The 13,921-nt window shown below is 42.2% G+C and overlaps 1 protein-coding gene across 3 annotated transcripts in view; it reads right to left on the bottom strand.

The window, feature by feature from the left end:
• Window positions 1-79: 79 nt before the first annotated feature.
• The window catches only part of PWWP2A (PWWP domain containing 2A), a 44,851-nt gene continuing 31,009 nt past the window's right edge, over window positions 80-13,921 (bottom strand). Inside the window, exons 3-4 of one of the 3 annotated variants that reach the window (XM_049874240.1) lie at window positions 13,791-13,910; window positions 80-11,085 (exon numbers count right to left, since the gene is read on the bottom strand). In XM_049874240.1, coding sequence (XP_049730197.1) covers window positions 11,072-11,085; window positions 13,791-13,910 — 134 coding nt within the window. In that variant the 3' untranslated portion in view covers window positions 80-11,071. Of the gene's footprint in view, window positions 11,086-13,786; window positions 13,911-13,921 lie in introns of all 3 variants that reach the window. The other 2 variants (XM_049874239.1, XM_049874241.1) reach the window with 2 other exon arrangements.

Consider the following 13,921-nt stretch of genomic DNA (forward strand, 5'->3'; position numbering starts at 1 on the left):
CCTTTGTTTTGTCCAGGAGGAAGCCTGCTCAGCAAGAGTAACCTCCCTGAGCCGCACACACACGCACACGCAAAGCAGGTCACTGGTTCAAGCCTAGTGAGCTTCTCCCGAGCCAAGCACACCTGTTGGTGGGAGACTGCCCAGGTGTGATTGATGGCGTTCCCACCTGCTGTCCCCTCTCCCTGAATACATGTCACATGCTGCCATGGCTGCATGAGTGGCCTCTGGCATTCGCTCATTTCCTCTTGTGGTAATAAAGCTTTCTGTAACGGTCTGGGGTGTGAATTTTGTCTCCGTAAAGACAGCTAAAGCGGAAGGCGTCTCAGGCTTTTGGAGTACTGTTGGTTTTTAAGTTATGTTATTGAACATAAGAGTTCCACAAATCTGCCTGATATCATAATTGACGCCTGGAAAAGTTACCCTGAAGAGCTGACCATTCTGCTATGTACTGGAATTCCAAAACTACTTCATGCGCTGCCTTGCACCTCTCCAGGTTTGTGCAGATAATTGAGAAATCAGTGTTCCTCACCAATTATCCGCCTGAATAGTTTCAACTTAAAGTAGCTTCCTTCAAACGAATGGTGATATGTGAACCCCGGAACAATGCTGTATTCTTTAGACTGCATGAACCCAGAGGTTTCTAAGGTAGGTTTTTTTTTTTTTTTTTCCACCCCCTAGTGATGAGTTGATGCTGATGAAAAGCTTTCGGTTGTTCTGGTTTGAGTGTCAGATGCATTGACATGTAAATTTCATCTTAGAGATGAATTGCTTATATAATTCTCTACGTGACATGCAGTACTCATACCCCCAGTGCTAAGGGCTGTGCTGGTTCTGCTGATCTGTTCCTAAAAGCCCCTTCCAGTATGTTAGTAGATCAGGGAATGATACGCGGTCTGAACTCTGTGATTTGACAAGCCTGCCTCCCAAACTGAAAAGTAATTCTTCGTGGAATTCACAAGGGGAAAAGGAGAGGGAGAACGAGTGTGGTTATTTTGGTTTGCTGTATCTCTGATAAATCTGGCAACTACATTTCCCCAAAAGGTGTATGTGAAAAATCACGAAGCCTTAGCTCAAAGCTATGTGGTCCGGCCGTCGTCTGCTGCAGCCAGCATTCAGCTGGAATCGCACTTCTCAAACATTTTGGTCTCAGGACCCCTTTACAGTCTTAAAAAAAAATTGTAAGAGTTTTTAGGTGGGTCGTGCCTTGATACTTAATCATATTCAAACTTAAAACATTGAGTTAATTCATTTAAAAATAACATGTTACAAATAACAGTTTCATGAAAAAATAACTACCTTCTCCCACCCCATCCCTCCCCACGAAAAAAGCCATTTGTGAGAAGAATGGTATTACTTTTCTGTAAATCTCTTTAACGTGCGCCTTGATAGAAGACAGGATTCTCATACAGGCTTCTGCACTCAGTCTGTCACATTATCACGTGTCGCATAGCCTCTGGGAAACACTGCACACTCATGGCAGAGTGAGTGAAAAAGGCAGATAACCTCTTAGTGTTACTATGAAAATAGTTTTGATCTCATGGACATGTGAAAGGGCCTCAGGTACCTTTAAGAGTACACGGTGCAAACTACATTTTGAGAGCTGCTTTGTCAGGTTATGACTTTCGAGTTCGGTGGCCGAGGCTAGTAGGCCTGAGTTGCCTGAGGGACTGTGCCTCTAAGAAATAACAGAAATAGACTTGTTCCCCTAGAAACAGGCTTCATCAAGGGGTCTGAGACCCCCACTGCTGACAGGTGTAGAGGTTTTGCTTCTTAGGCCTCGCCCTTCTCCCTCTCCTTCCCGCTTTCCCCCATCTTCACAGACATCTCACAGGACGTCACACAGTGCCAACACTGAATGCTTCTAGTGAGTGAGTGGGCCAGGTAGGGTCCCTGGGAAAGAGAGTCGGGAGTCTCAGTGGGTGTGGGGTCGCTTAAGCCAAGGGGCTTTTACCTAGCACTGCTCCTTCCCTGCTTACAAAATCTGGAAGATAGATTCAGACCTTTTGAAAATGTCTGACAGTAGAAAAATCCTAAAAAGGTTCAAAAGTAGAAAGTGTGATAAGTGCTAGGGAGGAAAGCAGCCTGAATTTGCCGAGTGCTGCGAAGATGTATGATTTTAAAATTCTGTGATGCCTTCTCCCCACCCAAAAAAGACCAGAATTTACTTTCAAAGTTAATCACACTGTGACATTGTATATATTCTTATTCCAACAATATTGCAATGGATCAAAACAATTTTGAATTTCCTTCCAAAATTGCCTTGAAGACTCTGGGACATATTCTTAAAATAGTATGATCTCTTTTGTTTCCCCGTCTGCCTATGTGAGTAGACCAAGAGGTACTAGGAGGTATATTCTTAGTAGCCCCAACACCTACCAGTCTACTAGAAATTTAGTTGTTATTAAAAGGCATTCCCCAAGAGGTGGTCTCAACGTGAACAACCCTCACTACCCAAAAGTCTTCTTTTCTCTGATGTTTATTTACTGATACCTATTATTTCAAGATAAGTAGAAATTAAGCATCTTTCCCATAAAAGTTTTAACACCCAGCAGGTGATTCAAGTGTCAGCTTAGAAGGTATAAGTGACAAAGAATATGATAAGAGGCAGTGACAGACATCAGCTTGGTCACCTAATCAAGGCCACTAATTGATTTATGACTTCCTGTGTATTGCTCAGAGTGGCCTCAACACGTTATGGTTCCAGGTAGCTCTCTGCAGAAGCCTTCCTGGAAGTAGCCTGACTCAGAGAAGCCTGCAGCTCTGGCAGACTTGGAGGGCTCAGCGAAGGTTTCGCAACAGTGAATCTGGCAATTAACACTCATGAAACTAAAACAGCATTTTGTAAGAGGGTCCATTGAAGCCAATCAGGCCATCTTGTGCAGCCATGCAGAACATCTCAGATGTTGGGCATTCAATCTACACATCCGTCATCTGGTTTTCAAGTTTTCATTTCTGCATCTTTGATATTTGCAAGGATTTGTGTTTTGACTTAGGAAAATCTCCAGAATGTCTTCCAGTTTTAGTCCCCCTGCCTTCTCCCAAATGGTGTTTCCACTGGATCTTGTATTTTCGGTCTGTGTTCTCACACTGTACCTCAACCACCTTTCCAACTTTCGCTTGAGCACTTTCGCATGGGCTGGAACTAACCTCTGCAGCAAAAGGCTAACCCAGGAAATTAGGACTATTGTAACAAATTTTCTGCGTAGAGTACACCCTGGATTGTCAGTTCATTCACAGCATAGATCTGAGCTAAGGTTAAATTCACCTTCTAAAACTCCAACCTCCTTTCTAAGAACTCGGACTTTCTAGGTGTGTTTCCCTTCCACCACAAACAGTACAGCTGTTTTTGGTTTTTGCCTTTTACTCCTTGACCCACTCCCCAGAGAATGCCATGTTTTCTCACTTACTGAGCTCTGAAGGCATAGAGAACATAATGCCATGTTGCTGTGTGGAAGGTGGGGAGTGGCTGAGCCTAATAGCTGATAACCTTAGCAAACACCGCAGCACTGGGTCTGCCCTTGAGCTTCATAAAATGAGAAGACCTGAGGTTGGCAGTTCAAACCCACCCAGAGGAGCCTCAGAAGAAAGACCTGATGGATCTGCTTCTGAAACGTCACAGTCTTGAAAACCTTCTGGAGCAGTTCTACCCTGTCACATAGGAGGTCGCCATGACTCAGAATCAACTCAACAGCAATGGATTCGGTTTGGGTTTTCTTATTGTCAGAATGTAGTGTGATGGAGAGCTGGCTGCAGGTGTTAAGTGCAAACCTGTTTGGAAGGTGTATTTACAAAGATCGTCAGTAAACAAACCTGCAAATCCTTTTACAACCAGCTTACCAAAGCTCGGAATGTCCAAGGAGAAGGCTATGATAGGAGACCAAGGGCTACTGAGGCCGCTGTGTAAGCTAATGGCTGCTTTAATCTCCTTGAAAAAGATGTTCAAAGGGAAGAGTACAATAGCCCTCCAAGGCTAGAGTACAAATCTGAGACCACATAGGACAGGGAAAATCCGTGATGGAAACCCACCCCAATTTCCTCTGTATGTGCTTTCCCTTAAGCTCGCCATCGGCATAGAGAGCTGCCGGAGTATAGTCTGGCGCCCCTGTGCAGACCTGGCCGGCCGTGTGAGCCTTCGGTCTGCGATCCCTGCCAGCTCCAGCTCCACGATCTTTCGTGTTGCTTTCTCTGACCAGTTCCCCACTTCCCCTCTCCTGCCTTTTCCATCTCAACCCTCATCCCTTCTTCGTTTCTTAAGGCATGGAACTCTTCCTGTAATATTCTTATCTGTGTGTATTGTATACTTCAGACACACCCACAGAACCCTAGTAAAATGTGTAGAAAGGGCCAGACTCTTTGCAGTAATTAGTTAGGTGTTTGTGATCCTTTTCAGCCTGTCACCTCTGCACTTGTATAACAACGAGCTTAAACACACCATCATCTGGATTTCTTTTTAAAAATTATGTGCACATTCCACCAGAAGTGGCTAGAAAATCTCTCCAGAGAACTTCACAGTTAAGAGCTGTACAGAGAAAGGTGATTTCCAACACATCTGTTGTGTGTGAGCTGCCCTGAGCCCACGCTCAGAGCACTGATGCTGCTAGAAACGAGAAATGGGTTCCCTACTACCAGCACCCCCGAAAGGCAGGACTGCCACAACCGGAGCCCACCACAAGGACTGCTTTAAGCTCTACAAGGGGCAAAGGAACTAATGATAGAATTATTTTATGAAAGCTAGTGATGATGCCCTCTATTTTTATGTTCAAAACATCAAAATATTTATCTTCCTGGCCATGAGTTAATTGGTTTATTTCTATAAATGTTTGACATAGTCTATGCTAAAAAAATTTTAAATTTTCTTCTAATTTTTCAACCATCTGAGGTTTGCATGGGAGCCCTGCTGGCACAATGGTTAAGCACTCTGCTGCTAACGGCAAGATCAGCTGTTCGAACCCACCAGCCACTCCTCTGGAGAAAGATGTGGCAGTCTGCTTCTGTAAAGATTCGCAGCCTTGGAAACCTTATGGGGCAGTTCTACTCTATCCTACAGGGTTGCTATGAGCAGGAATTGACCCAACGACAGAGGGTTTGGTTTTTGGTTTTGAGGTCTGCATCATACAGAAGTTGTATCAGCAGAACTAGAAATATGACTCCCTACCTTGTTTTTCCTTTCATTAAAGGAGAAACTGGAAGTTCCCATTTCCCCCTTAGCTAAAGCACAGTAGTAACTGCTGTCCACCAAGGTTAGCCTGCAGCTGTTTGTGGCAGTGATCCCATGTCAGCTAGTCTTCAGGCCTGTCACTTCCAGCTGCTCCTTCTGGCTTGCTGAAAATAGCCAACAACGATGGGAACTCTGCTCAGGCATGGGGGATCAAGCCATCCGTCACTGACGTGAAAGAAACCCACCAGAAGCTATTCAGAAAAGTGTTAGTTCCACATGGGAAGAGCTGGATCTGAAGATACTGGAGTCTCACTGTCCCTCTGTGGGGTGCTGGGCCAGACGGATGTCCACATCAGACATCCCACCTGGCATCACAGCAGGTGGCCACCACATGCTGCCTCTGAGCACACAGCGTCCAGGTGCCCTCCCACTCCCAAAACACAAAGGCAGAAACCACAAACCTGCAGCTCATCAAGCCAACTGAAGACAAGAAGTCCTCACAAAGGCTAGGGGTGGGAAGTAAGGGGATGGAGCAAGGTGGGGAGAAGAGCAGTTAAGCTTCAAAGAATGTAGGGTTTAATGGGCCCTATCTGGTACTTGCTTGTTGTGTACGGCTAGTTTGACTGTCCCAAAACAGACTATGTTGTTTGCAGCTTTGCCTCATGAAGTTAACTGGGAGAAAAGGTCTAACAGTTCCCTAGGGCTTCGTGACTCTGACTGGATTCTAGCACTGGTGAAGGTGGCATCGGGGGCCGGGGGTTATGGTTTATGCTTGTGCTGCAAAAGCTTTTCCAGCCTAGCCGACTTTCTACCGGTGTTACCGACGCCGCATTTAAACACGTGAAGGACCGCACCATCACCGTCCTCTGTAAGGCTGCCTATGTGCAGCTGAAGCCCTTAGCCATGGTTTTTCTAGGACAGTGATATGCCAGGCTCCCTTTTTACCTCAAGATACTTCACATTGCTGATATTAAAAAAAGCAGTTGCTGTCATGGCGACCCCATGTGTGTCAGAGTAGAACTGTGCTCCCAGAGGGTTTTTCAATGGCTGATTTTTCTGTAATGGCCAGGCCTTTCTTCCGAGGAGCCCGAGTGGACTCAAACCACTAACCTTTCAGTGAGCTACCAGGCGCGTTTTCCATTTGCACCATTCAGGGACTCCATTTGCTGAAGTGAGGCACTGAGCTTAGACAGAATTCAGAAACATAAGGTTAGGGAATATTTCACTCAATTCAGAAAAAACGAGACTCCTGATGTCTCCCCAGTGTTTTTGGCGTTGGCTGGGAAGGAAGTGAACAGCTTGTTGATTGAGAATACACTGATTTTCCACACCCCAATTTGGCTTGGGGTGATTTTTCTGTCAGGAAATCCAGGTCTCCTGTATTTGTATAAAACAAGGCTTCAAACTGGTTCATTCCGGTTTGAACCCCTGCTGATAATTTGTATTTCCACCCCAGATACCCACACTGAATCAGAGTCTACAGTTTAACAAGATCCCCAGGTGATTCTTATGTATAATAAATGTTGAGAACCACTGCTCTACTAGTAGTTCTCATAACTGGTCCCTAACCAGCAGCATTAGCATCACCTGGGAACCTGACAGAAATGCAAATTCTCAGCAGTGGCTTGAAACGGAACAAACTGGTTCAAAGCCCTGATATGAAAACAGCTTCCTTTTACTGTCACCAACTCAACTCTGTCCTGTTAGAAGGCTGCTTCTACACACTTGCCTCACAAGGGAACTATGAAAGGGTTAAACCTTGAAGTACAGTATTCTTAACTCTTCAGGACAATAACTGAGTCATCTCTTATTTTTGTCTCTGGCACAGAATTCCTGAGTCCTATTCTTCACCCCAGGTTCATTACCTTCCTGATACCAGAGCAAAGGAGAATTTAAGGCCGTGAACTTTCATTCTGAACAAGCAAAGATTTAGTAGGACACTCTCATTTCTGGAGAAAAGTGTGCCTCAAAAACACTTAGAACATGCTTTATTCAAAGCACTGAGGGAAGAATAATTATTGGAAAATGAGATGTCAAGTAAAAAGCAGGAGAACAGCTTAACTTACTTAAAGGGAGTATTTGCAGTGATAGACCCAGGGAGGAACTAACTGGTACAGTCCATACAGGGGCAGAGTATCCAATAGGCAAGGTAAGCACAGTGCTTACCTTGCTTACCAGATCATCTGTAGTGAACAATTTTACATTTTTTCACCACATCGAAGCTTCTGCTTCTAGGTATGGCTGGCATCTGTCTCTCCCCCAACCCCACAGCTCCTTCCTACAGAATCAAAGCCTTTTTTCAAGTTTACAGTACCTGACAGGGACAGATGACCCAGTAAGCAAGGTAAGCACAGGCTCACTTGTGCTTGCTTACTAATCTGTAGTGAACAATTTCACGAGGGTTTCACCACATCTTTGATATGAAATTGGTTACTACAGATGATTTGATATGAAATTGGTTACTACAGATAAGTACCATGCTTACCTTGCCGACTGGCTAATCTGCCCAGTCCACACATAACTCCGAGGCAGGAATCTGAATTTACACTTAGCTAAGGACCAGCATCAAAAAGCTCTTACGTTGCACCCATGTGACTCGCCACCCGCTTCCGGTATTCTGTAGTTGTGTCTACAAATACACCACCACAGGCATGCAGCATGATCAGGAATGGGCACATGGAGGCTTGTCACATGGCTTTTACCTTCCCTGATTCTCTCTGGTTCCATTTCGTTTAATGGAAAACTTGAGAAGATACTGACACGGCTAGATTCCAATGGCCTCCTTTTTACACTCATGGAAGAATGAGAGTAAAGACTCCACGTACGTTCTGGAATAAAAGGCAGCCTTCTAAAGTACTGCTTTACTGAAACGGAAATCAAAAAATACACTGACCTAAATTTCTAGGTCACTCCTGAAAAATCTCCGCATTCCGGTAGGTTTGGGAGACTGGTTTTGCTTGACAGCTGAGTGGTTCTGGTTCTCAGGTCTAACACCTGACCTCACGTTGGACATGGCTCAACTTTTAGAGACGCAACCATTTATCCACAAGGCGGCACTGCCTTCACACACACAAAAAAACAAAAACTCAGAAAAATAAATATTTGTTTAATTACATTCAACTCTGAAAATTAGATCTTTTGCTTCCATCAGGAAACAAGTAACTTCATCAGAGAACAGTGAATGTTTGTGCTCAGGGTCCTGATCAAACTTCCTCTAGCCTTTACCTGGAAACCCTGGTGGTGTACTGGTTAAGCACTATGGCTGCTAGCCAAAAGGTCAGCAGTTTGAATCCAGCAGGTGCTCCTTGGAAACTCTATGGGGCGGTTCTACCCTGTCCTATAGGGTCACTATGAGTCGGAATTGACTCAGTGGCAACGGGTTTGGTTGGTTTTTTTTTTACCCTTCACCCTTACTCACTCCTTGGTTATAAAGAGGTACCATGAAATCTAGTGACTAAGCCTTACAAGCTGTTCTCCCTAGAAAGCACCAAGTCAAAATAACTCCCTGAAGTACAACTAGTAGTTGAATTTTAAGTTAAAGAAATAATAATCTTTAAAAATTAACTTCTAAAAAGTAAATGAAGTTTTTAAATAACTAAATTTTTAAAAAATCAAAATTTTATTGGATAAATGTTACACAACATTCTTTAACATTTTACTCTGAGCATACTTAAGATGAGAACAATTTTTGTCATTCAAGACTACAAAATGAAATAGGCTTGTGAAGATTTGAAACAGACAAAAGGTAGCACGAAGCAAAGCTTAAATATTAAGCAACTAAAGCAATGAAGTGAAATAGCAACACGGTATGTCTACATTTTAAATGCAGGTTTCATTTTTTAAAAAATGAAAAATCTGGTTTGTAACAAAACACCCTTGAGAATTTGTCAGGAGAAAAAAATATTTAGATACTATCACCTGATCTCCCAATTCTTTTGCCTCTATGTTATTATTTCTTGGTCATTTTCCATCGCTCTACACAAATAAAGAATTCTAAAGCTTAATTAAAAATCCTGATTATACAATCCAAATGAAATCCCATCACGGCTTGGGAGTTATCTGGCTCTGAAGCAATCCTGACAGGACTGCTGGTGTTAGAGCTGAAGGAGGAAGACTGTACCCAGCCACAGCCATCAGGCCACAGAGCCACCGCACCACTGTAGTGCCTGCAATCTTTACAACTCCCTGCTGCGACGGTTCCTGAGCTGGCTTCTTCAGGTTTGCTAAAATGTATAGTAACTTCATGATAAGGAATTTAACCAATAGACAATTTTAGAATGCAGTCAAAACAATGTACTTACTTGCAGTATATTTAGGATTTGCATTAAGCTCAACAGAAAGAAGACTGCCTACACCCTTCTCCTTGAGTTGTAAAACAAATCTTCATCAGGTATATTAAATGTTCTCAAACTCTCAGCCAGAACCTTTTGTTAATCCTGAGCGTGGGATTCTTAGGTAATTCCAAACCTATACAGGATTATGGAAAGCTTGAAAAACTTCAGCCAAATGCTCAGTATCTGTTATGTTGCTTCAAATGAACTTGTGGGTTTTTTTTGTATTTTTTGGTATTTTTTCCTTTTTTTGTAGTAAGTGATCAATATGGACTATCTTTCTGGTTTTAAAAAATAAATCAGTATTGCCACTAAAAAACTTCAGTTTTATTATTATTAAAAGGATGGCACCATCAAATATAAAAATGCCTTAGAAATGTAGTACGAACGGGTCTGGTTTTCTCATTAATGTTTTCTCCATTCATTGAGGAGAAAAATTAAAGGTTTTTGTAATATGTATTTACCAAAGATAAGAAAAAAAAAATTATGGTCTCTATTGATAAGAATTCATGCTCCCTGCATGAAAAGCGGGACACTATCTTTATGGGTCTGTTCCTGCCGCTTGTCCCCAGGGTCAAGTCTGACCTGACACCTGGGCTAATTTCTTGCACTTAGCCAGAGGGAGGGGTTCTCCGTGGAGAGAGGTCCATGTCAAAACTCAGGTGTCGCCATCTTTTCTGAACTAGGTCCAATAGGTAAGGAGGAGAATAATAAAAGCCTGCCCAGCTCAGTAGAAGTTAAGAACTAGCTCTTGGAGTATGCGTTTTCACTCCAAGGACAACACAGGCCTATCCATTTTGAGTCAGAAGCTGAAAGACAAGTATGTAGTTACGAAAATGTGCACAAAATGTTAAATACTGGTGGCAAATAAATACATTTTAATATGTCCTGACAAGCAATGTATATTCAACATAATACAGCCCTGCTTGATTAAAGAAAGAAAAGATCCAAATTTTCTCGGGGGGTTTGGGTTGGGGGCACTTCGCCATCCTCTTAGGAGGACGTTAACCTAGTCCGTTGTTTCTACCGGCACCCTGAAGGAAACATTGGCCTCAGCGTATGTGACTATTGCTATTTCATAGAAGAGCCATTTTAGAAATAACCTTTGTTCATATCTGAACTAACAGACAACTTGGAGGAAGTACAAAGTTTAAGTATGAAAAATAATTCAACATTTCAGCCACCATCCCATGCCTTTTAGGCCTGTCCAAACTGTACTGATAAGAACTTCACATTCAAAAGAAGTTTCTGTCAGTGATTCTTCATACATAAAATTCAAGTGAGTTTCTGTTCGTGTATTTCATGTCACTTTTCACCTTATCTCATGCATAATTTATTGCAATAGTTTTGTTGTTGGGTTTTTTTTTTTTTTTAAATAAAATATCCCCCTAATACATTTTCTTCGGTTTCACGCAGCACAATCTACAAGTGCCCCTTTACGGACCGTGTCGGTTTTAACCACTGCCCTTAACGTTTACTTCTGAGTGCAGCTTTAAAAGTGTGACTCTCCAATTTCATTCAGTCCTGATGCTCTGCTGTTCTCTGTGTCACTGTGGTACAGGTCCGTGAAACCAGCAGCCTGCTAATGTCTTTGTGCTGAAATATAGCAAAGAAAAGGAAGAAAATAGAGTTAAGCACAAGTCACTGTATGAGAAAAATGAAGTTCTCATCACTTCAGTTCAGCCTTAATAGACTGTGGGATCACACCTAGTTTTTTTTATTAAAATCAGCTACACTTGACCCCTGTTTGTGCAGAAAACTTACTGCCACTGTGTACCAACAAAAGCATCTGGGTTACTGCTGAAGGATATCTGGCCAAATTCCAACGCAAGTAAGATGACTGTCACCTTCGCACAGTCAACCTGCACTTGAGTATACATTGAAAAATACTTGTGTGTGAGTATCTAATAAAAAGGGGATTTTAATTTTATGTTGCCATTTCACAGGTAAAATACGAAACTTGCAGAGTCAGCTGAGCTACTGTAGATGGCTGTGAGGCACCAGCAGCCTTCCTCTAGCACAGGCTAGGCTAGCAGCCTTAAGAAGCCAGTTTATATACAGAACCAGGCTATGTAAAAATCACCTGCAGATCACACTGTCTACATATGTGCGAAGAGCAAAAAAGAGGATTGTAGAAGGTTCTTCACTAGACCCAGCACACCAGTAGGCACCAAGACACCATTTTGCTACTAGAATACAACATACGTACACTGCTTAGCCTGAGCACAGTGTCCCTTGTTACAACAGCACAGTTGATCACCAGCAAAAGCACCCTGCACCAGACCTCCAACAAAACGAGGAGCAAACCATTTATCAAGGGCAAGGCTTATAAAAAGTACTGCAAAGTAACAAGACCGAATGCCCAATGCTACTGACCCCCTTTAATACCACAAAGTAGTAAGAATACCCACAGAAAACCTGCAGTCCCTGGCTGTGCCTTCTCCAACCTGGGAGCCTGAGTACCAATAAGAGTTTGAATTCCAAAAGAGGTGATCCATGGAAAGAAAGCTGATTTTTTTTGGGGGGGGGGGTGGGGGGTCAAAAGTATTTTTAAACCAAAGATACAGTATTTTCAGTGAAAAAAATCACAAACACACACAGAATACAAAACGGAAAACCAGCCCCGTTCTAGCCAACATTTGATGTCCAAATGTTTTAAAACAGGCATCTTTCCCGTCATTTGCTAAAACCCTTGCTTTCATGTTAGCTTGCCCCGGCGCTGCCATGCTTCACTGGTTTACTGAACCAAGGCCCATAAAATGAAATCACAGGGCATTCTATCATGTTTTTACTCAAGCAATAAAAAATTACTTCTGGCCATAAATACTGATCACATCAGAATGGGAGGTAAATACAGTCCTTGCTTCTGAAGAAAGAGAACGATTAGTACTAACTTTGTTTTAAAATTCATCAACCGACATTGAACTAAAACAAATTTTAACTCTCTAAAACTAAGATATTGTGCAAATATGATTTTAATGCTAACAGATTTTGACTCGCACAGAACTTGGTATCTGCCAAGCTGTAGAAGCAAATATTCCCATTTTATAAACGGAAAGAAAAAAAAAAAGGTAAACAGCCAATCCCATGTACAATTCCATTTCCTCCTACTTATGACTCAATATTTGCCTTCAGCCTTAGTGAGGCCTAGTCATGTTCAGCTGAAGACATGGAAGCAGAAGAGGCAAGGACTGAAGCAGATCTTACTATTCCTATGACAGTCACAGAAATCTATGTTATTCCCTCAAGAGATCACTTTTATCACACACACATAAAATAGCCCAGCCTCAACCTCTGAACCAAAAATGTGCCATTCTGACCCAGCTTGCATACTGTAGCTCATATGCAACCATACAGCCCCATTACAGCTCTTTACTAGCTGTGCAAACACCAGAAGATTAACTAGCCTTAACCCAAGGAAGTAATAAAAGAACATATATAAGCTCAAAGGCAGAACAACATAAATATCCCTAACCCTTTTCTACCGTACGAGCCCAAAATAAGCCTTTTAGGTTTTATCAAGGCCTCCTTAATAAATGTGCTTAAAGAAATAGTTCATAACTGCGCTTCCGCGTTATCTTTTGCCACCCACTGAGTTCTGACTAGTTTTATGTAAATGACAATGGTCACTAAAAATATACAGGGAAACCTGTGAGAGCCAGAGCTCGATGGGACTGCCTTGTTTTTCCAGGTCTCACAAGTCTTCCATCTTTGACAGGGTGCAGTCTTACCATTTTTCTATTGGTTATTTTAGTGGAAAATATTTTGAGTTTTCCTTCTGACAGGTTTCTGCCTTACACAGGTTCTGGCTTTCACAGGTTTTACTGTATATATTCATATATATATATATACACACACACATATATATATATGTATGTGTATATATACACATACATATATTCCTATATATACAGTAAGATGTAATGACTGTATCTAAAAATAATAAGAGTGACAAAGAAAGGCTGAGATAGTGAAAAGATAAAGAAATCCAGTATTTGCCTTTAAACTGAGACTTAGTTGCTATCTGACATAATGACACTGTGGAATACTCAACTTATACCAACCTAGGGGAAGCAAGTCTCAATTCATGGAAACCCACGAGACTCTACATTTTTAGCATGACATTTATTTTGACTCATTAAAAGTATCACCTACATGAGGTACATCCAGCTCCCGAGGTCAATGAAAAATAAGGAAAGGAACTAATGAAGTTTTTAATTCTAGCCTAATCTACTTTAGGAATGATCAAGTGATGACATGACGCCCTCTTCACTTTGTGGCAGGGCTCAAAACAGACAGACCTGCCCGTTTCACTGTTAACTTCAATGCTCCCAATCTGAATCCACAGTGGTCTGTCAGACACTGTAAGGGAGCAGCAGGACTCGTCACTGTCTGATGTAATAGCTGCCATTTGTTGAGACCTATGGTAGAA

Source organism: Elephas maximus, chromosome 2 (genome assembly GCF_024166365.1).
Source record: "Elephas maximus indicus isolate mEleMax1 chromosome 2, mEleMax1 primary haplotype, whole genome shotgun sequence".
Lineage (NCBI taxonomy): Eukaryota > Metazoa > Chordata > Mammalia > Proboscidea > Elephantidae > Elephas > Elephas maximus.